Consider the following 25,667-nt stretch of genomic DNA (forward strand, 5'->3'; position numbering starts at 1 on the left):
GCGCAATCAAATCCAGAATGAAAGGCTGTGCGCCTATCCTTTCCTCTCTGCAACCAAGCCAGCGAACTCGCCTAGCGACGGTGTCTGTAGAATCTCGAAGATACTGACTTTAGCTTTGACAACGCTACCCAACCAGTTCCGGAAGTCCACAGCAACCAGGGAGTCGACGCCGATGCTTGTGAGCGCATCAGCAGTGTCGATGGCGCTCGTCTCCAGATTGAACAAGTCGGCAACCTTGGCTACTAGCAGGTCTGTGACGACTTCCTTCGCTTTGCTGTCACCCGCCGACAGTGCCGATAACTGAGATATCAATCCATCGATGTTCTTGGAAGACTCAGACTGTCCCTGAGCTGAGGCTTCTGTCGTGGTATCATCGCCCAGTCGAAGGGTTCCCAATCGACGGTCTTTCTTCACCGCTGGATCGTCAACCAACTTGCTGTATCCAGTGATACACGTAATGATCTGACTGTTTTCGGCCCGGCGTCGATTTGGGTTCCTGATTGCATCCTCGAACAGTCGCAATACATGGGCAATCGGAAGACATTTCATGCCAAGGGCCTTCTCCACGCGGTTCTTCACCACATCTCCTCCTTGTGCGACATATCCGACATCGTCAATAGGACCAAGATCAATCGTCACAGCGGGCAGGCCAAGGGCAGTGCGGTATCGCGCAATCGCGTCCTGGAACGTACCGCCAGCGGTATAGTTGCTCTGTGACACGTTGCCGAGAACTGCAGTGGCGGAAGAGGTCGTGATGAAGAATTGGAGGTCAGGCAGGTTGTTGTGAAGGGCCCACGTACCAGTGACCTTAGGGCCAATGGCCTTCTGCCACTGCTCGAAGGTCATGCTTTCGAAGACAGTGTCATCAAGGATTGCAGCAATCTGAAGAACTCCACGGATCGGAGGTAACTCTGCCTTCACGTCTGCGAGGAGACTACAGACCGCTCCTTCGTCGGCAATGTCGCAGTTGCGAAGATGAACGTTGCAACCGTGCTCTTGCCCTTGTTCAACCAACGCCAACCCTTTCGGATGAGCGACAGCATTGCGGGAGACGATCAACAGATTCTTGACCCCCTGTTCCAACATCCACGAAGCAGTGGCAAGTCCGATGCCTCCAAGACCTCCGACGATCATGAATGTAGAATCTGGAGCGTCTAGCCCAAGCGACGTTTCAGCCTTCGGGACGACATGAACCTCGTCACCTGGCTGTGGCAGGATCACAGCACTACCCATGTAGCTCCCACCTCGGACATAATGGAGCGCTCCATGGATCTCGGCCAGCTTGAAAACCTTGATTGGTGTCGCGGGTCTCGCCTCTTTGTGCTGCAACAATTCGATGGAGTTCGCCAATGCCCTGTGGAACATGGCGCCTCTCATCTCGCTGTACTGGAGGGTATCAAGACCAGTCATAGACACTCCGCGGCCAAAGGGCGACATGTCAAGATGCTTTGCCTTCTCGGTATCAGCCTTACCGATCTGCACAAAGCGACCAAATGGTGCAGTGCACTCCCAGGATGCCTTCAGCAACGGCCCAGTAACTGAGCTCAGCGTCACATCAACTCCCTCGCTGTTTGTCTGAGACATGATAGCAGAAACGAGAGAGGCGGCTTCATCCTGCAGGATATGGCTGGGAGCGATGTTGTAATCTTCCAGCAGAACTCGACGCCCTTCGTCTGTTCCGCAAGTGACGAAGATCTCGGCTCCGATGTTCTCCGCCAGTGCAAGAGCAGCCTGGCCCACACCTGCCGTACCAAAGTGTAACAATACTCGCTCATGCTTCTGAAGTCTTGCGATGTCGCGCAAGGCTAAGCAAGCGGTGGAGTATGCATATGGGGTGGACGCGGCTTCATCCCATGTAAGCTTGTCGGAAACCTTGACGACGTTGGTCCAATGAGCGCGACCGGCGTTGCTGATAGGTCCTTTGAACATGCCGCACACTCGATCTCCAACGCGAAGTCCAGAGTCTCGTGTGTCCGGGCCAAGGTTCCTGATGATACCGCTGCTCTCATGCGCAACCGACTCGTTGTCTTCACTCGCCCCTACAATGTTCAGCCCAAAGGCTTTCGGTTCGATCTCAACAAATCCACTCGGTAGATCATCTACCGCCTCAGATGTATCCACAAAGCAGGACTCTGCGCCAGATGTACCGCTGCCTGATGGTTGTAGGACGAGTGATTTGCCGGAGTAGCTGAACTCCTGCAGCTGAAGAGGTTTTGCGCCTCCGCTGACAGCCCGATCCTGTTCAAAATCCGGATAGATGCGGGGAACGTACAGGTTCTGGTCTTTGGCGGAATATTCCCAATCAATATTGACGTTCTCAGATGTGCTGTAGTCAAAGCTTTGCTTGAACACATGCGCAAGCATCAGGATGGTCTCGGTTGGCAATGATTGTTGGGGTGGCTCGCATGCCAACCGAACATATCGTGTGCTTGGATCTTCGCGTCGTAGAGTTCTCAAGAGACCAGTCACCTGCGCAAAGCGTGGATCTTCACCGTCGACAGCTCCACCAAAGCTCAGCCAAAGAATGCCCTTAGACCGAAGAAGGAGACTTCGGAGCTTTTCAAATGCACCGCGATCCATGGTATTGATGAAAGGCGTGCCATGGTCGAGCGCCATGATGAGCAGACGGTCACTGTTTGCCTCAACTTCATCCAGAGTCTCCACCGAGGGAGCTGAGCCAGTAACGTGCTGCACGGTTCCTGATACTTGATCCCACCAGGCTTGAGGTTCCGAAGCTGACGGTACGACAACGGAAATTGAAGACGGATACAATGGATCCCGGGTTTTGGCGTGCGACAAGATGGTGCTGGTAAACTGGACTTCAGGGTTCTCACAGTCTCCAATCTCGAACTCGACGCCAGAGAAGCCTGCTGCCTTCAGAGCCTTGTCCCATACTCCTAGATTGACGTAAGGGCATGTTTGGCGTTCAGGCTCTTCGCTCAACCACCATCTCTCAACTGTTCCAAAGATCAATTGGACGTCGAGTGAATCCTGGCTCCCTTCGAGCAAGACTAGCTGGCCTCCAGGTCGCAGCAGCTTTCTGACGTTCGACAAGGTGCGCTCCAGGCTCGGTGTCGCATGGAGCACATGCGAAGCAACTACAAGATCGTAACTATGGGCTGCGAACCCCTGCTCGATCGGATCTTGCTCGATGTCGAGCTTGGAGTAATTCATATTGTCTTCCCAAGTGGCAAACTTGGTCTTTGCTGCGCCAAAGAACCCTGAAGAGATGTCCGTAAAGTCGTAATGGCCCAGTAGCGAAGCACCTGACTCTTGCTCAGATCGCGCAGCGAAAGCATCCAGAACAACGGATGTTGCTCCGCCAGTTCCGCCACCGATCTCGATGACTTTGGCTCCGGGTTCCACAACAGAGTAAAGCTCCACAATCTTTCGGAGATGCTTGTAAGAGCCGTTGCAAAGCTGCGGAAGCTGCTCGTAGTAGCGATTCAAGAGTCCGTCTTCCATCATCAACTCCAAAGGTGTTAACTTGCCTTGCACGATGTCACACAGATGGCTTCCAACGCGTTGGACCAACTCTCCGGACGCGTTGATTTGGGCCACTCGATCACAGAGCTCCTCGATAGAAGCCTTGTTCCTCGTAGACCATTGATCACTCCCTGACATGAGTGTACCTCTGTCGGCCGTCAGGATGATGGAGTTCATCCACTCGTAGAACCTCTTGTGATACCAAGTCCATTGGTCGTCCGCCTTGGGTCCCAGCTGCTCCAGAGTTCTGGCAATATGATGGTAAGATATCTCGCGGACGTCCCGTGCAAAGTCGAGTTCAGACTGGGTTAAGGGAATCCTCATCGAGTCTTTGATATCATCTGGGATAGCATAATGGATGTCGGGTTCCCATCGGCTTTTGGAATGGATCGCAGGTTGCGCTGACTTCGCATCTTGCGCGCGCGTAGCCGCCTGGGTAACACGCTGGAGACGGAAGTTCTGCATCTCGAACGATCCCGTTTGGTGCGCATCATCTCCTGTGGGAAACACTGAGCCGGTGAAGATTGAACCTTTGGTGCCTGATGACAAGCAGTCCAGGCTTGCGAGCAACCGCTGGTCCGCATGCGTACCGAGCTGGGAAGGCACTATCACCTTCCGGATCGAGCGAGGTATGAACATTGCATCCTTCGTCAGATCGGCAGGTAGAGTCGCGTAACAGCATTGGAAGATCGAGTCCAGTGTCGTTGGGTGTATTACGTATTGCTGTTCGCGTTCAAAGGCTGCTGGAGCGACAGAGAATTCGGTTTCCGATCGTTCACGAAGAACGCGACTCCCAACAATGTTCTGGAATGTTGGTCCGTGGTGGAAGCCCGAATCTCGCAAACTTTGGTATAGGGTCTCGGGCTCGATCTCCTTGGTGTGCTTTTGATGAGACAGTACAGAGCCAAGAAAAGCCCTGGCATCATCTAGTAGATGCACGCCGTGGTCTGGTCTAGCTGTGATGCAGCCCTTGCAGTGCTGTATCCAAGCGTGCTTGGCGCTGACCGACCACAACTCAAATTCGTACCAATCGGCGTTGTCCAGGTCCTTGTCGCTGCAAGGACGAAGCGAGAACTGGACCTCTGTTCCTCTGTTCGAGGCACTCGACGTTTGAGGTATAATGAGAGCATTGATGATGTCCACATCTCGCAAATGATACTGCAACTGAGGTACCTCTTGGTCAGGCTTGCTCTTGAGAAGACGCATTGCTTCGATGGCCATTGACACATATCCTGCGCCAGGAAGGACCACACTTGATTCCAATTGATGGTCGACTAGCCAAGGAATGTCATTTGTCCTGAGGAAGTTGCGCCAGGTCGGAGTCAAAGGATTCGATCCAGGAATGGCTCTACCAAGCAACTCATGGGGCTTGAAGCGCTTGTATCGATGCTCTTCGGAAGCCCTTGGCTCGATCTTGTAGGAGGTCTGATGGTTCCAAGGATATTCCGGGAGGTCATGGATATACTTTGACTGATGTGAGATGTTCGACTGGGGTTTGTTCACAGCTGTGAGATGGACAGGGTAGCCTCGCGCCACAAGGGCACAGACGACGTCTTGCACGGTGTCAATCGCATTTAAAGGTCGCTTCAGACAAGAGAGGTACGGCATGCGTGTCTCGCCGAGCGTTTGTCTGACGGGACCTGACAAGGTGTCGTGCGCTCCAATTTCCAAGAAGACGGAGACCTGGCCATTCGGTGTTGGCGCTTCACCCTCAGGCTTTGTCGAATCGAAGATCAACGCTTCCAACGCGTTCGAGAACAGGACGGGACTGGTGAGATTGCGCACCCAGTGTGCGGCCTCAAAAGTGGAACGTGAAGTGACAATGCCACCCGTCACTGGAGATGCAAAAGCGACGTCGAGCTCGCCTTCTGTGATCGGTCCTAGAAGTTCCTCGAGGCAACTCTGGTACTCCTCCGCCATATGCTCCATGTGATGAGAGTGATAGGCGAGAGGGACCTTCAGCTTCCGTGCGAAGACATCATCCTCTGCCAAACGGTCTGCGACTTCTTCCAGGGCGTCCATGTCACCAGAGATCGTGACACTGGATGGACTGTTGACACAGGCGACTACCACCTTACCATCAGAAGAGAGATCAGTCAGGTACTCTCGGGCTTCTTCAGCACCGAGACCAACAGCCATCATGCCGCCTGATAGTTTTGTGATCTTCTGGTACTTCTTGGCAAGTCGTCCACGGTGGTATACAACGCCAACAGCTTCCTTGAACGAAAGAACGCCCGCCGCGTATGCTGCCGCAATCTCACCACTCGAGTGACTGACGACAGCGGAAGGAACAACATTCCAGGACCGCAGCAAGTCAACCAAGCACAGCTGAACAACGACACTGAGCGGTTGACTAAGCTCAATCTCCGCGACCTTGGTAGTCTTCGCATCACGCGATAGCTCTTCTCTCAACGACCAAAGCGCACCAAATTCTCGCAAGTGGGCCTCAGCTTGATCGATGGAAGAGCTGAACACCTCCGATGAGGTCATGAGCTCGCGGCCCATAGCGTACCATTGCGCACCCTGACCATTGAACACATAGCCTATACGGACTGGCGCAGACGATGCGCGGGTCGGCTTCAAGCGGGTGTCTTCGAGGAGGCCGGCTAGTTGCTCTAGACTGCGGGCCTTGACGGCGACGGTCCATGGGAACCTCGATCTGCGCTCGGAAAGCGTGTAGGCTAGATCGTTGGGCGCTGGGGCATTTCCTGCCTGCAGGGCGTTGCGGATATACTTTGCTAGGTCTTTGCATCGTGTGACTGCACCGGCTTCTTCTTTGGCGCTCAACATGTAGACCAGAGACGACGTGTCGGTGGAGCTATCGGAAGGTTGATCAGCCCCATTGCTCGCATGGCCGTTGCTGGAGGCATGACCATTGGTACTTGGGTGCCCGTTGGTGTCGGCATGTCCATTAGTGCTGGCGTGTCCGTTGGTGCTCGCATGTCCATTGCTGCTCGCATGTCCATTGGTGATCTCGCCGTTGCCATTCTGGAGTGCGAAGCGACGTTGTTCGCCAGGGCTTGGGGGCGCATCGAGAATGACATGTGCATTGGTTCCACCATAACCAAAGTTGTTGACAGATACCCTGAACGGCTTGTCTTTCGGCCACGGCGTCAGCTCTGTCGGTACCTGAAGCTTCCAATCCTCTAGTGGTATGTTCGGATTGGCTTTCTCGAAGGTAGGGTTTGCAGGTATCTGCTTGTGGCGTAGTATGAGAGCTGCTTTGATGACTGCTGCTAGCCCGCTAACAGGTTCAGTATGTCCGATGTTACTCTTGACAGAGCCGACCCAGATTGGGTCAAACTTCTCTCTTGAGTTACCGAAGGTCAATGCCAAGGCTTCGGCTTCAATAGCGTCACCCCCGGTTCCTGTGCCGTGGGCTTCGACGTAGCCTGTTGACGAGAGGTCGATTCCTGCCCGGCTATAGCATTGCTTGATGAGCTGCTGTTGCGCGTCCATGGAGGGAGACGTTATCGTTCCGGTTCTGCCGTCCTGATTGACAGCAGACTCGCGGATCAAAGCGTGGATGTGGTCGCCATCCCTGACTGCCGCGGAGTACTTCTTCAACACCAACACGGCCATGCCCTCGCCCCTGCCGTAACCACCGAAACGATGATCCATGGAATAACACTTCCCGTCTTCGTGTAGAAGGCCCAGATTCGAGATGGCGATGTAGAAGTCTTGATTCAATATTGCGTTGGAGGCTCCAATGATGGAAACTTCTGATTCCTGGTTCCGGATGCTATTGACACCCATGTGCAGGGCTACTAGGCCACCTGAACATCCCGTGTCGACTGTGACACTGGGTCCCATCAGGTTGTAGAAATGTGAAACACGGTTGGCGAACATGGCGGGACCGTTTCCAGTGACGAGAGATGTGGGCATTGAGTCCGCGTCCTTCATCAACATCTCGGCATAGTCTCTGCCGAAAGTTGCAGAATATACGGAGGTGTTCGAGCCGGAAAGCTTCTCGATGGGAAGACCCGCTGTCATTCTGTCAGCTCTGGCAAAACAGCGCGTCAGGTGATTCGGGTTTCTAGCTTACCACTCTCAGTCGCATTGTATACTCCTTCTAACATCAGTCTCAGCTGCGGGTCCATGGACTTTGCGACCTCCGCCGTAAGGTTGAAGAAAGGCGCATCGAACTCTGTCAAATCGTCCTCGATGAAGAAGCCGCCCTTTACATGAAGCTTCACGTGGATAATCAGCTACTACCCATGGTTTTAAGGTGCTTGAGGACACTTACACTGTCTGTCCGCTGAGAGTCGGGATGCGATGTCTTGCTAATGTCGAAGCGACTCTTGGGAACTGGCGACCAGCAGCTCTCGCCGCTGGATAACGTGTGCCATAGACCATCGAGGTTGGATGCTGACCCTCCGAACTTGCAGCTGATGCCAACTATCGCTATCGCATTCGACAGATCATCGGATTTCGATTGTGGAGGAGCATCTGAAGGCACGCCGTTCATGTCCGGAATGCCGTTCGTGGGCGTGGTGTCTGTGTAGTAGAGCGGCATTATGAAAAGGCGGGTGTGATGGGTATCTTGGTTGTGAGTATCAATGAGATAAGAAAGAGAAGCGTCAAGAAGTAGGCTCAGGCATATATTGCTATTTGTTCCAAAAGACTATCAGGGTGGATGCACAACTACGTATGCTCCCGGATCAAACATCGCTGACCCGCCATCGCGATGCTGTCTTTACGTCAGATCGAACTCTTTGACGACCCGAAACCATCGCCATAACATTGCGCCTCCGTTTATGACGACGTCGGAATGTTGTTGTCATTATTGCTGACCTCCATGGCTGCCCAGGTGGTATAGACCACCGGCTCACGTGATCAAGTCGACGTTCGGGGTAGTTGCGAGTCCCGACCAGTCCTTTCCTGCGGCGTACCAGCGGGCTATATTTTTCCGGTTAGTTCTTTCGTCGCGATGGGCAGTTGTATTATCTAGAAGTCGGATCTAATGAAACACGGTGTTTAGGGTCGACTGGCCAACTAGCCCGATATTGTTTACCATCGCAGTTCGGGACAAAGCACAACGACGCAACCACATCTTCCGAATTCCGTACGACTTATACGCAACTAGATGATCCCGAATGAGAAGTGTCGGAACACCAAGAACCTCGGGACAAAGTCATGAAATACAGAATGAGTCGAGCATCATCGGGGCATACGCAGCATTGGCGACCAGCTCTTTCGCGCAAGGGCCAACACCCACCACTCTGGTAATTCCAGTATCCCTTCATCGTTGTTGGAATTTTCTGTTCTGTCCTAACATAATCTTATTGTCGGAGTGTAATCGTTCCATCGAACTTCGTCATCCGCAAAAATGAAAGTCGACATTGTCAAAATACACGAGATCTGGCCACAGTCCTACGAGAAGATATCACCACAGTCCGCGGCTTTACCAATCTTGGACGCATGGTATGCCTACCGTCGCACAGTCCCAACGATATATCTCTTCAAGAAGCCGAAGCAGCCGCCCCAAGACCTCGTCGCGCGCCTTGCTGCGAGTCTCTCCAAAACACTCGATGTCTACCCACGATTTGTTGGAACTTTGGAAACCGGCAAGACTTCAAGTTCGGAGCAACACGAGCAAGAGTACGAACGGACCACTGTCGAATGGGGCAGTCCTAGCGACAAGGCGGTAGAGTTCATTGAAGCGAGCACGAAGTCGCGCATTCGCAGCCTGCTTCCACCGGCCGCTCTGAACGAATCGACATTCTTATGGGACTACTCTCCCTCCTCCATCCGGGCCCTGTTTCCAACTCCATCTTCTCAGCCTTCTGGCATCCAAATCCAATTCACGGCTTTCGCATGCGGCGGATTCAGTCTCGGCATCGACTTTGAACATGGCTTGGCTGATGGTTATACTGCGGCAAAGTTCCTGGGAAGCTGGTCGTCGACTTATGGACAAATGTTTCACAGCGAGAAGGCTGCGTCCGCGAACCGGCCCTCATGGCAGCCGGACATCTTCAACGAGCAACTCGCTAAGATCGATCTCGAAGAAGAAGGCCCCGCGCTCCTTGAGAAAGCTCGCACGCTTCCCACGCGCGGCCCATATCGCCGTACACTGAAGCCCAATGATGCAGATGCCACGCAGGCCTCGGATCCGGAAACCATCTACAACTACCTCTTGCATATACCCGCCACGGAAGTCGAGCATAAGCTCAGGGAACTACAATCAAAAGGTTCAATGCGTCTAACCGATCAGGCAGTACTGATTGGTTTCTTCTGGGGGTGCCTCAACCGTGCTCGCGGTCAAGTCCAACGACCGCCAGTCGACCTGCACCTATCGAGTAGCTTCCGCTGGCTTCTAGGCGTACGCGACGGACTCCTGGGCTCACCATACGTCAACGTAATGATCTCTCCCGACGCAGAGAGTAACCCAGCCAAAGCCACAGACCCCATCAACCTGGCCATGAAAGTCACAGAAACCCTCGGCCAGTATGATGACACCGCAATGCATGCGATTACCTACGACGCGACGTTTAGAGATAGCCCGTCGCGCACCTTTGCGTTCAAAGGTGGTGACGAACACCTTATCTTCAGCTCTGTCGCTCATTTGGGATACGAGAAGTTCCACCTGGGACCGCTCAGCCCGTCATTTTATATCCCGTCGTCTTCCATACCCAATCTGTTCGTCTTGACAGAGGCTGTGCCCAATGGCGAGGCCGTTGGTAACGCTTGGTACAAGAATGGGCTTAATCTCTTCTTGAACGTGGGTGAGGATGTCTTTGAGGCTTTCGCGTCTGATCCGGCGTTGGGGGGCTGCGAAGTGTATCAGGACGTTTGAGGAGGGAATTTTGTAAAGGCGTAGTGCGCCGGAACTATATAGTAGGAATGACAAGTGTTTGCTATCGATAGATTTTATTGACGTGCGCATCGTGGGGAGATTTTGGGGATGAGAACATTCCGTGAGATTGATTAAACTTGTGCTCTGATGCGTCAATGAAGACGCGCCGAGTGACACTGAGGATACCGTCGTTACAAAATGATGTAGCAGCAAGGTGAGACCAGCTGTTGGTATCAATGGGAGACGGATGCGAAGTCAGGCTTTAGATTGTGTCCCCGACGCCCAGGCACGGGCCCACTATTCTGCTCCAGGGGCCTCGCCCCCACCAGAGAGCAAGGGCCGCTGCAAGACACTCAATTCCCCCGAACAGCACCCAGGATACACCATCTTCTCACATTGAGCTCGAACTGCACACTTGCGCATCTGTTGTCGCATCCACAGCGTACTATCTTGCAATATATTTCATACGCCAAATTAGCATGCGCGCCACACTACATTTGGCTCCAGCATCGCGAAGATAGCGTTGCCAGCCATCCCGGGATCTGAGCCTTCTCGGCAAGAGCAGCAAGAGCAGCAAGAGCGACAACTTCAACTCTGCTCTGTAGAGCAGCGTCCAGAGAACCACTTCGTATGGGCAAAACTTCCATTTGAACTATCTATACAAACAGAACCGGCCTGGTATCAAGACGTGGCGAGGTCGCTCGTTCCCACCATTTTCACTACTGTCGTCTACCTCTCTAACATCTCCCGAACACATAATATACAAAAGCATGTGCCTTCTCCACAAGTGCAATCTAGACAAAAGGCACCGCGATGTCATATCCAACACAATACCCTCTCGTCAAAAGGTTCGAGCGATCCTTACGGTGCCATTGAAGACCTCGATCGCATCTCGCTGACACGGACAGTCTCAGCTGCCTCTGGGAAGGCTGTGACCATGCGCTGTAGCACAGTTTCCGTATAGTCGCCCCAATTCTGCTGGCAGTCGTTGCACAGAACAACTCCACCAAAGGTATGGGCCTGCGGGGCACCGTATGTCTCACGGTAGCTGCACTTGTTGCACAGGCCTTGCTCGGCCTTGTCGAGCATTGGCGCAAGGCCATTGAACAACAAAACCTTCTCATTCGCCAGAACGTGACGGTACTGCTCAAGGCTCATCTTCTCTTGCTCCTTGGCCTTCTTCTGTTCGTCTAGTCTGTTCCAGAGCTTGACGTTGCTCCGTGTCTGCTGGATGACGCGTTGGTCCTCGGGTCGGCCCAGGGTAAGACCCTCCTCCACGAAGCGGTATCGTCGCATGATCATGTGAATTGGGCCACCGAAGTAGCGGAGGAAGTTGATGACACACTTCAGCTCGGGCTGTCTCGCCCACGCTACGTCCAAAGCCCAGAGCGCCTCGCGGCACTTGTGGTACGCCAAGACGCGCTTCTCCTCCGGGACATATGCGAAGGTGCTGTTGATCTCTCCTTCGGAACGATGCTTCCAGTAGGAGATGCCGTCGTACATGGTGTTCCCGATTTCGGCCATGATGTCGAATTGCTCCTCAGTGAACCAGATGTTGTCGAGGTCATTGCAGACTAGCGCTACACCAATGGTGAAGCGGGCGAGCGCGTCAGTATCGCGCATGCGGAAGAATTGCCAAGGGCCCTTGGATAGAGCGACACTGTAACGACGGAACAGCATAGTGTTTGTCTGGTGGCGGGACTTTTGCGACGACATCAACAGGAAGCAGCGGTACTCGCGGCACATCTCCTCACTGAAGACGCGAACATGTTAGCAGAGGAACTTGGGAAGTCGAAAATGCTTGATGGTGGGAACTTACCCTCCTGCTGTGCCTCCACACAATGTGTTCAATACTCCGGTCAGACTGTAACCCACGACGTTGTCGTCATTGGCAACGTCCATGAGGTCACCCTTGAACTCCGCGATGATGCCCATCACGATAATGCGCATGAAGGCAACATATCGGGACCAGTTGGTGTATTCAGGAATAACACAGCGAGTGTATTCCCAAGCTGTGGCAAAGATCTCCTCCTTGACCCGGAACGGAAGGTCGATATCCTTCAAGTCATCCGCAATGTCGGGTGGGTAATACCAGCGCTCATTAACAACGTGGGTTTTGTTATGAGTCGCTTGATCAGAGTGCGTTTTGGGTTTCTGATCATCTATGGGAAGAAGGTCTTGTTTTCCCTGAGAGCGAAATCGCTGTCTTCAAATCAGCGTTGTACTTGATGTTTACTCATGCTGACTTGAACGTACCTGCAACATCAAGACTCCGGTCCAAACGATTCCAAATCCAATGACATTAGCCAGAACTTTCGTCGGGAAGGCAGACATGGTGATGTTGAATGAGTTTCTCAGTATACGAGTTGAGTGCTTCGAAGTGTTGTAGTGGTGTGAGATTATGATCACGATGTGGCGTACTGCATTTATATCAGAGCACACCTGGCCGATTCTGGTATCTTCGTAGCATATGTCGTTCTCGATACACAACTAAATCGCGTATTCAGTGTTTCATCAATCGCCCATCTGCGACTCATGCGCGGGGTCAGATCTGATGGTGAATGACCCGAAACCCAAATCCAACCTTGGATAGGGCCGCGGGATATTATGTCAACCTCTCTCCCGTCATGACGTAGTATCAACCATTGCACCCGCGCAGTCCGGCATCAATCGATTCGGTTCATTGTGGTCTACTAAGTTGACGACGTTTTGCTATCAATAGCACAGTTGGTATATGTGCCGTTGACCCTCCTTGGTGTTCTCTGACGCACGTCGATCCACTTCAAAACCACCAAGGAGAATCCCGACAAGGAATTCCCAGATTCACTCACTCAGATTCCTGTCACTTCTACTCTCCTTTGCCAAAGAGCTCTGCACCATAGCACCCCACTCGCGTGATGGCTGTGCTCGAACTTGCCCTCTCGCACAACCCTTTTGCTGGGTGGACCATTTTGTTGGTGGTGAGCTACACATGCGCCAACGCACAGAGCGAATACTGACTAAATCCTGAAGATCTTAGTGTCCGTCATAGGGCCAGCTGTTTATCGACAATGGATGCATCCTTTGAGGAAATATCCAGGACCATGGCTCAACAGCGTGTCGAATATCCCGAGCGCAATCGCAGTCTTCCGTGGTGTTCAACACTTGTACAACTACAAGTTGCATGAGAAATACGGACCGATCGTTCGGACCTCCCCGAATGAGTTGAGCTTTGCCGAACCATATGGAGCAGAGCAGATATACGGTTTTCGCGTAAGTCCAACTAGTAGCACCTATGTATTTAGTGCAGTCTCGGCTGACAGATTGGTTTAGCATGGCAAAGCGTTGGAGAAGTCACCAATTTTCATTGGCATTGCAACACCCGTCGATGGCTGTATCGGGATCGGGCTCTCAAAGGGTGCTGAGCACCAGAGACACCGACGTGGAATGGCAGTGGGCTTCACGAAGCCTGCACTTGTATCACAGCAGGAGATACTTGAGACTCAGATCTCCAAATTGGTGCACGTAATCAAGACACGAGGGAAGAATGGCAAAGCCTTGAATATGGCCGATTGGTGTAAGTTCCTCTCCCGTCCATCTTGTCATTGGGAGTAGTAATGTTCTAACGAAGTACAGTATCCTTTACAACATTCGATATTATCGGCGATATATGCTTCGGCGAGTCGTTCCACTGCTTGGACAGTGGTGTTGCTACTGAATGGGCAGAGGCAACGACGAAAGTCCTTGTTACTTCGAACTTGGACATGGCCGTCCGGAGAGTCGCGGGAGTGGGTACACTGCTCAACCGTATCGCGCTCAGACTTATGCCGAAGGAAGCAATGAAGTGGAGGATGATTTCTTTCGTGAACGCGAAGAAAAGGACTCTCGAGCGTAGGTTTTCGCTATGTGTCTACAGAGTCAAAGTCAGCTAACATTGAACCAGGTCTTGCCGACGAAAAGTCTGACCATAAAGACATAGTTTACCACTATCAACGCAACCAGGACGCCCGAAAGTCCCTATCGCCAACCGAGCTTTACCTCGACATGATGGCCCTCATCGTTGCCGGCTCCGAAACTACTTCCTCCCTTCTCGTCAGTTTCATGTGGGTTCTCAGCACCCATCGCGACATCCATCAGCGCCTCGCTACCCTCATTCGTACCACCTTCGCAGACCCAAGTGACATTACACTACAGAAGTTGGAAGACTTGGTGTATTTTGATGCATGCATCAAAGAAGCTTTGCGTGTATTCCCACCGGTCAGCTCAAGTCTTCCCCGCGAAACCCCGGCGCAGGGTGCGCAGATCGGTCCGCTTGTAGTGCCGGGAGGTACGGCAGTCTCCACGTCGCCATGGGCGTCAGTACGCTCTGAGCGTAACTTCCATCTGCCCAATGAATTTCACCCCGAGCGATGGCTGCGCAACAACCCCGACGAGGGCTGGGACCCAGCTTTTGAGGACGACAAGCTGTCTGCGTCCGCACCGTTTGGGGCAGGGCCAAGACTTTGCATAGGCCAGAATTTGGCTTACTTCGAGATCCGGTTGACCATCGCACATCTACTTTGGTCTTTTGACTTCGAATTGGAGACCGAAGGAATAGAAGGTAAGAAGAATCGCCTGTGGAGTCTGGATCCCCATTTTGGGCTTCTGAGATCGTTTCAGACTCTGAACCGACCCAATTTGTACATTCGGTTCCAAGAACGGGCAGGCATCTAGTAGAACTCTAGACGCGTGAGCAATTCAGACGGTGTATATTAAAAAGTTGAATCAATGTGTTGTAGTGTTTTCATCTTGATAAACCTCGATATGTGGAGATCGGTGCTTGTAGCAATGTTGCGGATGGCTGGCGATTTGAGAGCTTTGACCACTTCGGCTAGCGAAGCTCCGAGACTTGGCACGCTGCACCTCTTGATGCGAACATTCACGCAGTCAGTACGTCGCCAACGCTTTTCTGTGCACATCAAACCTCGACATCTATGCCTTGCAGTGTCCTCAGCTTGACTCAGCATCTGTGGCACCATACAATGATCTCACCTTGGCCATGTGCTTTGCTCCCGTATACGTACGCCGCGAGCGCGGAACAAGACCAGACGCATTCTCCTGTCAGTTGAGTGCACAGTAAAACGGAGCCAGCTTCGCACTTAGCTTCTTGTTTTACTTCACGCAAAGGTCAGGAGCAGTACACCGAACGAGAAGTTGTAAAGAAGTGTGATTGTCAGAGCTATAACGCTACGAACTAATCTATTTGGCGGAAGTTGGGTCCTTCATGCTGATCATAACCGTCTTGGACTGCAGATACTCTTCCAGACCAGCCATTCCACCCTCGCGCCCGTAGCCACTCTCCTTACATCCGCCCCATGGCAGCTGGCTCAAGGGCAGGACAGGGCTATTAACTCCCACCATGCCGACATGGAGAGCTCGGGTCACACGCAGAGCACGCGGCATACTGGAGGTGAAGACAGCAGCGGCGAGCCCGTACGAGGAATCGTTGGCAAGTGCAAGACCTTCCTCCTCTGTGGAAAAGGTCTTCACAGCCAAGACAGGCCCGAAGATCTCCTCGCGGTATGCGCGACTGTTGGTTGGCGGATCGATCAGAATCGTTGGCGGCATGAATAGGGCGGTGGGGTGGTCAGGCACCTCGCCTGCGACTACCTTGACACCCTCGTCACGGGCAGCATCCACGAAGGCCTGCACTCGCTGACGATGCTGCTTGTCAACCAAGGGGCCAAAGAAGGCTTCCGCCGGCGCGCCGTGGGCTGCAGCCAACTGCTTGAAAGCAGTGCTGATGCCCGCAATGAAGGCATCGGCGATGTCGCGGTGGACAAGCACTCGCGAGGCTGCGGAGCACACCTGAGCACCATTGAGGGCGAATGTCTGCGAGCAATGCGAAATGGCTGTTTCGAGGTGGGCATCGTCAAAGACCAGTGCTGCCGACTTGCCTCCCAGCTCGAGTGTGACTTGCTTCAGGTTGCTCTTTGTGGCCGCATCCTGTACTGCACGGCCGCCGCTGACGGACCCCGTATAGGAGATTTTGCGAATGCCCATGTGCGATGCGAGGAGAGCGCCCGTCGCTGGCCCGCCGGACACAAAGTTCACCACGCCTGGGGGAAAGCCAGCCTCGCAGAACAATTGTCCAAGGTACAACGCGCCCAGCGGCGACTTCTCTGACGCCTTGAACACAAATGTGTTACCTGCTGCGATAGCGGGCGCGATCTGTTGCACTCCAGTCAGCAATCGCCTGGAAGAATGAACATAGGCGGCATTCTCACCTTCAACGCCGAAAAGATGGGCGTCGCATTCCACGCTCCGATGCCTGCGCATACTCCAATTGCCTCCTGCAACACCATCTTGAAGAAGCCATCGCCATCTTCAGTGTAAGTAGTGCCACCGATTTTATCTGTCAAACCTGCGTAATACCGGAAAGCGGCCACATGGTTCCCCACCACCCTCGTCGCCAGCATCATGGGCGCTCCCATACACTGCGACTCGAGCTGGGCTATCTGTTGAGTGTGCTTCTCGACCAGATCGGCGTACTTGAGCATAAGCGCACTACGCTGTACGCCTGTCATTGCCTGCCATGTTGGGAACGCCGCCTGTGCTGCCGACACAGCCAAGTCGACATCCTTTTCTAGCGCTACTTCGATCTTGTCTGAAACAAGACTTCCATCGTACGGGTTGTGCACCGTGAGCCTCTCGCTAGTATGCGATGCGACGTACTGCATTTGGTTATTAGCTTCCATACCGCGACATATCTTGTACTGTCTCCGTCCTCACCTCGTTGTTGATGAAAAGTTTCTCTTGCATCTCCATCATGTTTCAGCTGGTTATTCTTCTGGAGCAAAATTTGGAGAAATCATAGCAGTTGAGCTGACAGTGGGATATATAAGATAAATGACTTTATCAAGATATGGGGTGCTCTTCAACTTCTACTTCTCCTTCGCTTGCCTACACCGCCCGCGACTACGATATCAACTTGCGCTGCAGCAGGCTAGCACGAAACTGGTACAGTTGAGCTGGCGCAAAATCATCGCGTTACGGTGAGAATGTAATCACGCCGTTGTCGGGTGGTTCTCTTCATCCCATCGGGGTTTTGGGTTGCATAATTCCGGGCGATTGCCTCCAGCCTACCACCCGCATCTGGCCCGACCAGCCTCACCAACGTCAGCCGTTCGCCAACGATCGCGCCTTATCTGCCTCGCGATACTTCTGAGCCTAGAACTCTTTTCTGAGCCGGCGCAGGAACGATAACATTGATGTTGGACAAAACAAACTGAAAGCTTGTCCTAGCAAAACAGACGTCATTCGCAGTAAGAATCGCAGGCGTAATCTGTGTACATATCCTACATTTCGTGTCACGGTTTCTACACCATTTGATACCTTCGCCATGTATACAGAACTGATCTCCTCTCGATTTGCCTCGATTCCATTGTCCTTACCAGCGCTCTGTGCGACGCTGGCTGTGGTTTATGTGATCTACCTGGTGTACAAGGTCGAAATCCACCCCCGTCTTTTCAACCCGTTTCGACATCTTCCCACAGCAAAAGTGAGATATTACCATGGAATGCTTGGTGCATAACTGACAGTGTTGCTACAGGGTGGACTACCTTTCTTAGGCCATGGGCTCCTTCAATTCACCAACCCCCGTGGACAAGCCTATTTGGACATGGCAAACTCGGTACCCAACCAGGGTCTGATCCACTTCCGCGGATTTATGAACGTCAATCATGTCCTAGTGGTCAGCAACGAGGCCCTTTCTGAGGTGCTGGTTCGTCGCGCGTACTCATTCACCAAGCCAGCGGTGTCTCGACGGCTAATGAGCCGAATTCTGGGGCCGTCTCTCCTCATCTTGGAAGGCGATGAGCACAAATATCTTCGTAAACGCATTCAGCCGGCATTCAATCATCGAACCGTTCAAGATCTTTGCCCCGTTTTCTGGTCAAAGGCCATTGATATGGTGGAAACAATGGAACGGTCTACCGCCTCAGCTGACGCAAAGCATACCGTGGTGGATGTTCTGCCGTGGGGTAATAAAGGTACTCTCGATGCTATCGGTCTCGCTGCATTGGGCAAAGACTTCGACACACTACGGCAACCGAATGAGCTCACGGAGTTGTATGAGCTGTTGACTGGCAGCAAAGAGAGCGTTCGTCACTTGTTCATAGCCAACGCTTTTTTGCCGGCCTGGGTGCTACAACTCCTCCCACGGAAATTTAACCGGGACCTTGATGACGCTCGCAATAAGTTGCGACAGCTTTGCTTTGCCTTTGTCGAAGAGAGGAAGAAGGAAGTCGCCGAAGGCACCGGACAAAAGGCCCTCTTACTGCAGCTCATACAAAGTGGAACGCTAACGGACGAGGAGCTGGTTGGCCAGCTTCTAACAATCATCGGCGCAGGGTATGTTGTCAACGTTTACTGATGGACGATGGGAATTGCTGCTAACAGTCACACAGATACGAACCTACCTCAGCAACTTTTACCTGGGCTCTGTGGCTACTTGCCATTAACCCTACCTGGCAAGATCGGCTCCGTGCCGAAATTCGCGAACACGTTCCCTACCGCTTTTTCGACAACGATGCAGAAAGGTTCAGCGACTCTGCAACTCTCGATACCCTTCCCGTCCTAAACGCCGTGGTCAACGAAACGCTACGTCTCATGCCCACCTCGCCCATCACATCACGCGTCGCCGTAGAAGACACTACCGTTGTCGGTACCCGCATCCCAGCCGGAACACGTCTGTGGATTGTTCCCGCAGCTATGAATCGCTTTGCGTCTTTCTACGGAGAGACTGCCGATACTTTTGAACCGGGTCGGTGGATTGATGAAGACAGCGGCCGAGCGAACAACCATGGCAATGCACACACCAACTACGCTTTCATGACCTTCTTGCATGGACCGCGTAAGTGCATTGGAGCGGGCTATGCAAAGGTCGAGTTACGGGCATTCATCTCCGCCTTTGTGGGTAGCTTTGAGTTTGAGATGGCAGATAAAACCTATGTGCCACAACCTGCTGGTATTACAGCTATCAAGCCCAAGGATGGTTTGCCGTTGAAGTTGAAACGCACTCAAGCGTGGTAGTCATGTTGTGTGTCGTACTCGAGGGAGTATGATAAGAAAGAAATTAGATAGTCGAATAAATGCAGTAATTAACAACGTTGGACTCCATGCTGCTGTGACGTGCTTCTAAAGTGTCCACCATGCCGCCCAGTCGCTGTTCGATCGTTAAAGTGCGTTCGAGTCGCTACGCACGACCGTATAATCGCACAGATATTTCACACGACAGTTCTCTGCTGGCCATATATTACTTGCAGCCTTCGCAACAGCATGCGTCACTGATTCGTACGCCCACGCGACGTACATCCGGTACATGCTTGAGTGCTTCGATCAAAAGGGTGAACGACGATGCATGCACTCCACCGACATTGTCTTCGCATGAGTAAGCGACGAAGTGCATCTCAAGAAAGGCAACAACAGGAAGTGCGTTATGAACATGTTCATTCGTGACACAGGACATAAGGAAAACGTTGGTCATATCTGCATCGCTGGAAAGAGTGAAGGTGTCACCAAGAAAGGATGATGGATAGCATAAAGGATTCGCATGTATAGGTATAGTGCTGCAGCAGGAATTCGCGCAAAGACAGGTTTGTAGTGGCTTATAGCCATATTCTCGCAGAAGCAAACTACTTGCAGATGAGGCTCCTCGGCTGAACTGCCTCATTGGGTGATGGCCCCGCCAGATCCTCCAATCAGCCCTCCGAGCCGCCTGCCCCCGAGCCTGCCACGCCTGCCCCGGCGGTCAACACAGAACGTCTCCATCTCACTTCTTCTCCGACACCTTCACCATCAACCCCTTGTCAAGGAACACGCCATAGCTGATCGTATCGCACGGCTCAAAAGGACGCACAAGCTGCAAGTCGAACACGCGAAGCATCTGCCAGGATTAGCGACGGTCACACCAACACCATCGCGCACGTTGCGAACATACCTCAAAGACCACCTTCACCATGTCCATCATAGCGATGTTCTTGCCTGCGCATACCCAGCCTCCGTAGCCAAACGACATCTCCACGTCCTGCATTATTTGTCTGCGTCTCTCGTCGCCTACCTCCATGAAGCGTTCTGGTCGGAACACGGCCGCGTCGGCGCCGAACAGATCTGTTGACTGCAGCAGGGCTGACATGTTCATGCATACATCGGTCCCTGGGGGAAGCATCTTTCCGTGGAAGATTGGATATTCGCCTGCGGGTACTTGTTTTGGGAAGAGGCCGAGGATGGCCGGGCGCATGCGTAGGCCTTCGTAGATGACCGCCTGGAAGAAAGAGATATACGTCAGCGGGGAAGATCAACACGTTTGGGCGCGATTCCGATGAGACATACCTGCAGATACGGCAAATTCTTTCCCTGCTCCAAAGTAATGGGGTAGGACACCTTCTCCGTCCGTACCGCGTCCTGGATCTCAGCAGCGAGTCGGTTATACACGGCAGGCGAGCTTATGGTGTGTATGAGGATGGAGCGCATGGCATTGGCGGTGCTCTCACTTCCAGCGAGCAGGAGGAAAAGACCCTCAGATTGGCACTCTTCTTCTGTGAAGCCGCGAGCCATCAAACTCGCCAGGAAATCCTTATGATCCTTACCACCATCGGGTGCAGCAAAGCGACGGCTGACCTGATCAGCTGCGAAACTAATCGGAAGTTAGCGAAAGTGCCTAGAAGAAGAGAAACACGTAAGCAAAATGACTGTCAGGCAGGTACTTACCCCATGAGCGCCCCAAACCCCTTTTGATCACTGCTCTTTGGTCCAACCAATCTGAGCACGAAAGGCGAGAACGCAATCTTGCGGATCCAACGTATGTCAGCCACCGTCGACATCCTCGGCCAAAGCGCGTCTACTGTGCCCAAGAATTCGTAGTGGTCTTTTTCGTCCTCGAGGTAGCCAACCGCTTTGCCGAAACCCATCCGTGTGATTACGTCCATGGTGAAGTATTTCGTGATGGCCGCTAGATCCAGTAGAGGCTGGCCCTTTCCTGGCGAAGACACCACATAGCGGTTTCGGACAACCCTGATAAGCGTCTTGACCTGGTCGTCGATCAAAGCCTCGAGACCTTGAGTTTCGCGCCCGTTGTATGCGGCCATGGACCTTGTTTTCGCCTTTTTGTGCTCGGCGGGGTCGGTAGTGGTGAACAGATTGCCATGATACGGGTTGAACCGGCCAGCTTCGTACCAATCGCTGCGAGGGTAATGGTTGCGCGCCGCAGAGATGGTGCGCAGGATGTTGGGGTCATCGGTGACGACTTCGTTGGGCCCGACGCGCACGAGAGGACCGTGTTTGGTGTGTAGGTCGCGGAGTACCCAGTATTGGCGGCCGCTGTATGTGGTACGTCCTATCCAGAAGTAGGAGAATGGCGCGGTAAAGTGCGCGCTGGGAATGTGACGGAGGCGCCACCATGCTCGGATGAAGCTCTGCACTACCCAGAGGGCGGCGAGGGCTAGGGCGATGGCGTATATTGACTGTTTGCTAAGAGGGATATTTGATAGCCCATATCGAAACTGCATCTTTGAGATCTGGTCAGCCTTATTCTTTCTCGTGGTAGTAGTGAACGTAATTCGACATACCTTAGGTGGTTGCGCTGGCATGGCTTGTAACCTCGAGGAACGATTCTGTATGGTTATCTCTGCAAGCTCTTCTTCTTCCAGCGGAAGGTACAGAGGATGGTAAGGTAAGCAATTCGGCGAGGCCCAGCCTACTCCGGGTCAAAGCCACGTGCGTGTGGAGTGTACTCAAGTGATTAGACGATGGAGCATTTCAATTACCCCGGAGCCTTCCCCAAGTAATACGGTTCGGTGTATAACAACATCTACGGGCATGTGCCAAAATGCCGGGGCCTTTTTTTTTTTGAATGCACCCACCTTGAAGAGCATTGAAAGCCCTTTCCCATATGAAGCCAAACTTGGACGGGTCTCTGTTTGCATCATGCGAAGGCGAATAATTAATGAGCCGGCAGCTGCTTGTCAGGCTACAAATTCCACATGTACACCTGTCTACTGTCTGCGACATTTACGTCTGGGCTGATCTGTCAGCTGGAAATTGCATCTATATCACCGAAGCGTTAATGTCAGGCAAATGTACCGAGTACCACGTGCTCGGAGGCCAATGAGAATTCGTAATGCATTGTAGAATGAAAGGCTTTAATACTTTGGTATCTGGAAATATTTGCTCTAAATATCATGAGGTGCTGCCAGCGCTACCATTGAACTCCTGCTATCTACCTCCTCCTACGCCCTGGTGCTGACATTCCTTGAATCGCAAGCTTTTCTCATTTTTGAAATGCACCTCTCATTTCCAACATTCCAAACATCTGTTGCGCTGCCGCTCCAGTCTCGGCTGCCACCGATCGCAGTCCCTCCAAAAGCGTGCTCTTCGTCTCCATATTGAACATTGACAACTCTCGTGCTGTCTGCACAACTCGTCTGAGGCGGAGTTTGACTAACGCCTCAGAACACGACTGAGACATATCTTTACTCAGCGTCAAGCCGCTGATTGTCAGGTATGTCGTTTGGCCGTTGGGCGCGCTGACTGTTGTTGCCTCGCGCATATAGGCTTCTAGATGCTCAATCACCCAGCTCATGGCAGTGCAAAGCATCATGCTCATGTATAGTGAGCCGAGAGAGCAGTGGGAGCATGCGGTGATTGCTTCTTTGGTCTGGCTGAGCTGTTGCTCCACAGCGAAAACAACGTCTAGTGGAACTGCTGTCGCACGCCGCAGACTGACAGAATACATGAGTTGGCTGATTTGAGTGGAGCATTTGCAATCCACATTCTTGGACAGGTCGAAGATGGGATTTGAAGCAGTTGGAGAGGAGCATTTGGAATGTTTGCTGAAGTCTGCTGGGGGTAAAAGAGGAGTTTGGTCGTCCTGAAATAGGTTTTGTTGGCTCGTATGGCTCAGTGGTGGTGATGGCTCCTGTCCTGGTCCCCCGGTATCGTTACTGAGATCGAAGTCCATGCCACTGAGCATGGCCTGGCCTGACGACATATCCCACATCTGCGGCATGGCGCCTGGGTGATGGCTATTCGTTGCATTGATGTCGATTCCACTCTCGCCCCACTCCCATAGCGAAAGACTATCCATAGGTGCAAAGTCAACTCCGTCGCCACTATGTGATAGTTCCATGGGTATGTTGGTGAACGACTCCATCAAGTCCATTCCTGGAGACCTCATAAGCATACGCCCGTCCCCTACATCGCTTGCTTCTCTTGAGATCTGCTGTGGGGTGTTCCGTGTCGAATCGTGACGCTTCTTTGTCGAAAATAGCGAATCCATGGAAGATGAAGAGGGTGTCAGTGGTGCTGTTCCACGCCTTTTTCGTAACCCATTGGCACTGGCATCCTGGCCATACGATCCGGCGTCATCTGAGACTATAGATGTTTGACGCCGCCTTCCCGGGCGGCGTGCGACACTGTAATTGCAGTCTTGTTGGCAGCCACGGTCTACGCAACGTTGGCAGACTGGCTTTTCGCGACTGCATTTGAGCTTCGATAGAGTACAGATATCGCAAGAGTTGCGCAGCCGGCGCGTTCCCGGGCGCGTCGGATCCATGTTGGTAGTTTTGCGAGGAGAACAGAGATATGTCGGTTGTGTTGAAGTCGAAGATTGACCTTGAACAGATGGACGTGAAAGACTTGGAATGAGAGTGTGGTAGTGTTGACAGTGCGATAATCACGAGCTTATGTGATGCTATCTGATACAGATGTAGATGTTCACTGGCTTGATAAATTGGCAGGGGACTACTATTAACCGGTATCGTAATTGTACACTCCTGGGGATCCATGGTCGACCAGAAGTATGAACAAACTTCGTACCATCGTAGGAGAATCGACAACCCAGAAATTGGGTTTTCGCTTTCGGTACGCATGCTATGACTGTGAGTGCCTTAGAACGGCGGAGGAGCTGGCTTCAAACGTTTACAGCGGCATTCGTTACCGGCCATCAAGCATCTTCTAGTAATGAATGTGATGCAATGTTTGATGTCCCGTCTCCGCGATGGCACGCCGTGCAAGTAAAAGCCACACATCGTCGCGCGTGTTAAGTCTCTACTACCCTGTCTGGACATGCAGCGCCGTTGAGGCAGGCCTGTCTTGAGGCCCGACGGGGCCCAGATTTTTGTGTTCTCGTCTATTATGCAGATCAAGGGCGCAGGCATAGACTGTGCGCGTTGAAGTGGCTGACACAGTGACACTTCAGCTTCGCTTCTGGGAGTTTCCGTCGATCATCGCACGCCCACGGACAGTTGACTAAGGGGAAGTTGGGCTGGTGGACCTGTACGGCATACCTTATTCTGTGATTGCGTATTCCTACTTCGTACCCATCGCTGAGACAATTCCTTCTGACTTGACAGAGAAGCACTCCGATGACGTCGAAAAACCCCAGTCATAAGGTGAGGCGCCACTCCGAATGCTTGTATGAACGTTGATGTATGTTGACCAGGGTACTCATGAAGGCGAAAGGTCGGGACACGCTGGTGCTTCGCTAGTGTCAGCCAACCGGTTCTGCACCCAGCATTGGGTGGGGGTGGAGTCGGCCCGGTGCCGACACGCCTCACACTTCTAAGGTTGCCAACGCGCAAGCTGCTTTACGCCAGCCTTTCCTTCACGCAAGGTCTTGCATGAGACACCAAACTTCTAGCAAGTAATTTGATCGTGATAAGTCGCAAGTTCAATCGTCGCGGGTCGTGGTTGTGAAACGGTAGTCGGGGGCAGCCTCGGGATCGAACTTACGAACGGGTAAGGCTGGCACTCCCTTGTAATGAGAACAACAGACTTCGTTCATTGCATATATCTTGGCCCTACCAACGGTACGGACGGGGATCTGATCACAGCTTCCTTGCCCATCTCAATTACGAAGTTGCGCATGGATCTTGTTAGCGTCTGCTCTCAATGGCGGGTAGATGCCGAAACACTGGCGTATTTTTAGGTACTCGTTGTCTCTGTGCCTGGAAGCGTTGGAAGTAGGTATCCGGTCGTGATCGAGGCTGTGGTCAAAGTGAATGAACCTTATGAAGTGAAGAAATCGTTGCGCCCCTTTTCGCCGGCTTGGCGACAGATGCGGGAGTTTACAGTACTGAGCCCCTTAAGGCCTCAATGTGGCGCGTCCAGTGCGCGCGGTAAACTCCAGGTCCTGAGTTGTGGGTCCAGGATCGGCGCTAGAGCTTAGTGATCTTGATCATCGTTACGTTGCCGTGTTGATGGATTATCTCATTTTGGTCTCAATATTTTCCATTTGAAGTTCGTCAGGAAGCAAAAAGTTGTAATCACTCGGTATATTCGTAATCCTGATGTTGAGGTCTGTATGTACCATGGGGCGGACATCGGTGGGATAACGACGTTGGTTTCATCGTTTATTCATCGTTGAGAG

At 52.6% G+C, this 25,667-nt stretch overlaps 7 protein-coding genes across 7 annotated transcripts; 3 read left to right on the forward strand and 4 right to left on the reverse strand.

The window, feature by feature from the left end:
• Positions 1-33: 33 nt before the first annotated feature.
• Positions 34-8,002, reverse strand: J4E87_009735 (Type I Iterative PKS; the record flags this gene model as incomplete). The annotated part of the gene is made up of 3 exons (XM_049381309.1): positions 34-7,472; positions 7,532-7,676; positions 7,733-8,002. 3 exons carry the CDS (start codon positions 8,000-8,002, stop codon positions 34-36), a joined length of 7,854 nt encoding a protein of 2,617 aa, XP_049228976.1.
• Positions 8,003-8,815: 813 nt separating this feature from the next.
• J4E87_009736 (uncharacterized protein) lies at positions 8,816-10,282 on the forward strand (the record flags this gene model as incomplete). The annotated part of the gene is made up of 1 exon (XM_049381310.1): positions 8,816-10,282. The coding sequence occupies one exon, from the start codon at positions 8,816-8,818 to the stop codon at positions 10,280-10,282; it is 1,467 nt and encodes a 488-aa protein (XP_049228977.1).
• An 861-nt stretch (positions 10,283-11,143) lies between these two features.
• Positions 11,144-12,616, reverse strand: J4E87_009737 (uncharacterized protein; the record flags this gene model as incomplete). The annotated part of the gene is made up of 3 exons (XM_049381311.1): positions 11,144-12,035; positions 12,102-12,444; positions 12,529-12,616. The coding sequence occupies 3 exons, from the start codon at positions 12,614-12,616 to the stop codon at positions 11,144-11,146; spliced, it is 1,323 nt and encodes a 440-aa protein (XP_049228978.1).
• Positions 12,617-13,708: 1,092 nt separating this feature from the next.
• On the forward strand, positions 13,709-14,974 carry J4E87_009738 (uncharacterized protein; the record flags this gene model as incomplete). Its single annotated transcript, XM_049381312.1, has 3 exons — positions 13,709-13,838; positions 13,898-14,152; positions 14,205-14,974. The coding sequence occupies 3 exons, from the start codon at positions 13,709-13,711 to the stop codon at positions 14,972-14,974; spliced, it is 1,155 nt and encodes a 384-aa protein (XP_049228979.1).
• Positions 14,975-15,499: 525 nt separating this feature from the next.
• On the reverse strand, positions 15,500-17,068 carry J4E87_009739 (uncharacterized protein; the record flags this gene model as incomplete). The annotated part of the gene is made up of 3 exons (XM_049381313.1): positions 15,500-16,471; positions 16,528-16,974; positions 17,033-17,068. The coding sequence occupies 3 exons, from the start codon at positions 17,066-17,068 to the stop codon at positions 15,500-15,502; spliced, it is 1,455 nt and encodes a 484-aa protein (XP_049228980.1).
• Positions 17,069-17,642: 574 nt separating this feature from the next.
• Positions 17,643-19,333, forward strand: J4E87_009740 (uncharacterized protein; the record flags this gene model as incomplete). Its single annotated transcript, XM_049381314.1, has 3 exons — positions 17,643-17,801; positions 17,853-18,652; positions 18,709-19,333. The coding sequence occupies 3 exons, from the start codon at positions 17,643-17,645 to the stop codon at positions 19,331-19,333; spliced, it is 1,584 nt and encodes a 527-aa protein (XP_049228981.1).
• A 739-nt stretch (positions 19,334-20,072) lies between these two features.
• On the reverse strand, positions 20,073-21,888 carry J4E87_009741 (uncharacterized protein; the record flags this gene model as incomplete). The annotated part of the gene is made up of 5 exons (XM_049381315.1): positions 20,073-20,186; positions 20,241-20,564; positions 20,633-20,936; positions 21,011-21,831; positions 21,868-21,888. The coding sequence occupies 5 exons, from the start codon at positions 21,886-21,888 to the stop codon at positions 20,073-20,075; spliced, it is 1,584 nt and encodes a 527-aa protein (XP_049228982.1).
• Positions 21,889-25,667: the final 3,779 nt, after the last annotated feature.

This window comes from Alternaria ethzedia (genome assembly GCF_023757985.1).
Source record: "Alternaria ethzedia strain BMP 0044 chromosome Unknown scaffold_38, whole genome shotgun sequence".
Lineage (NCBI taxonomy): Eukaryota > Fungi > Ascomycota > Dothideomycetes > Pleosporales > Pleosporaceae > Alternaria > Alternaria ethzedia.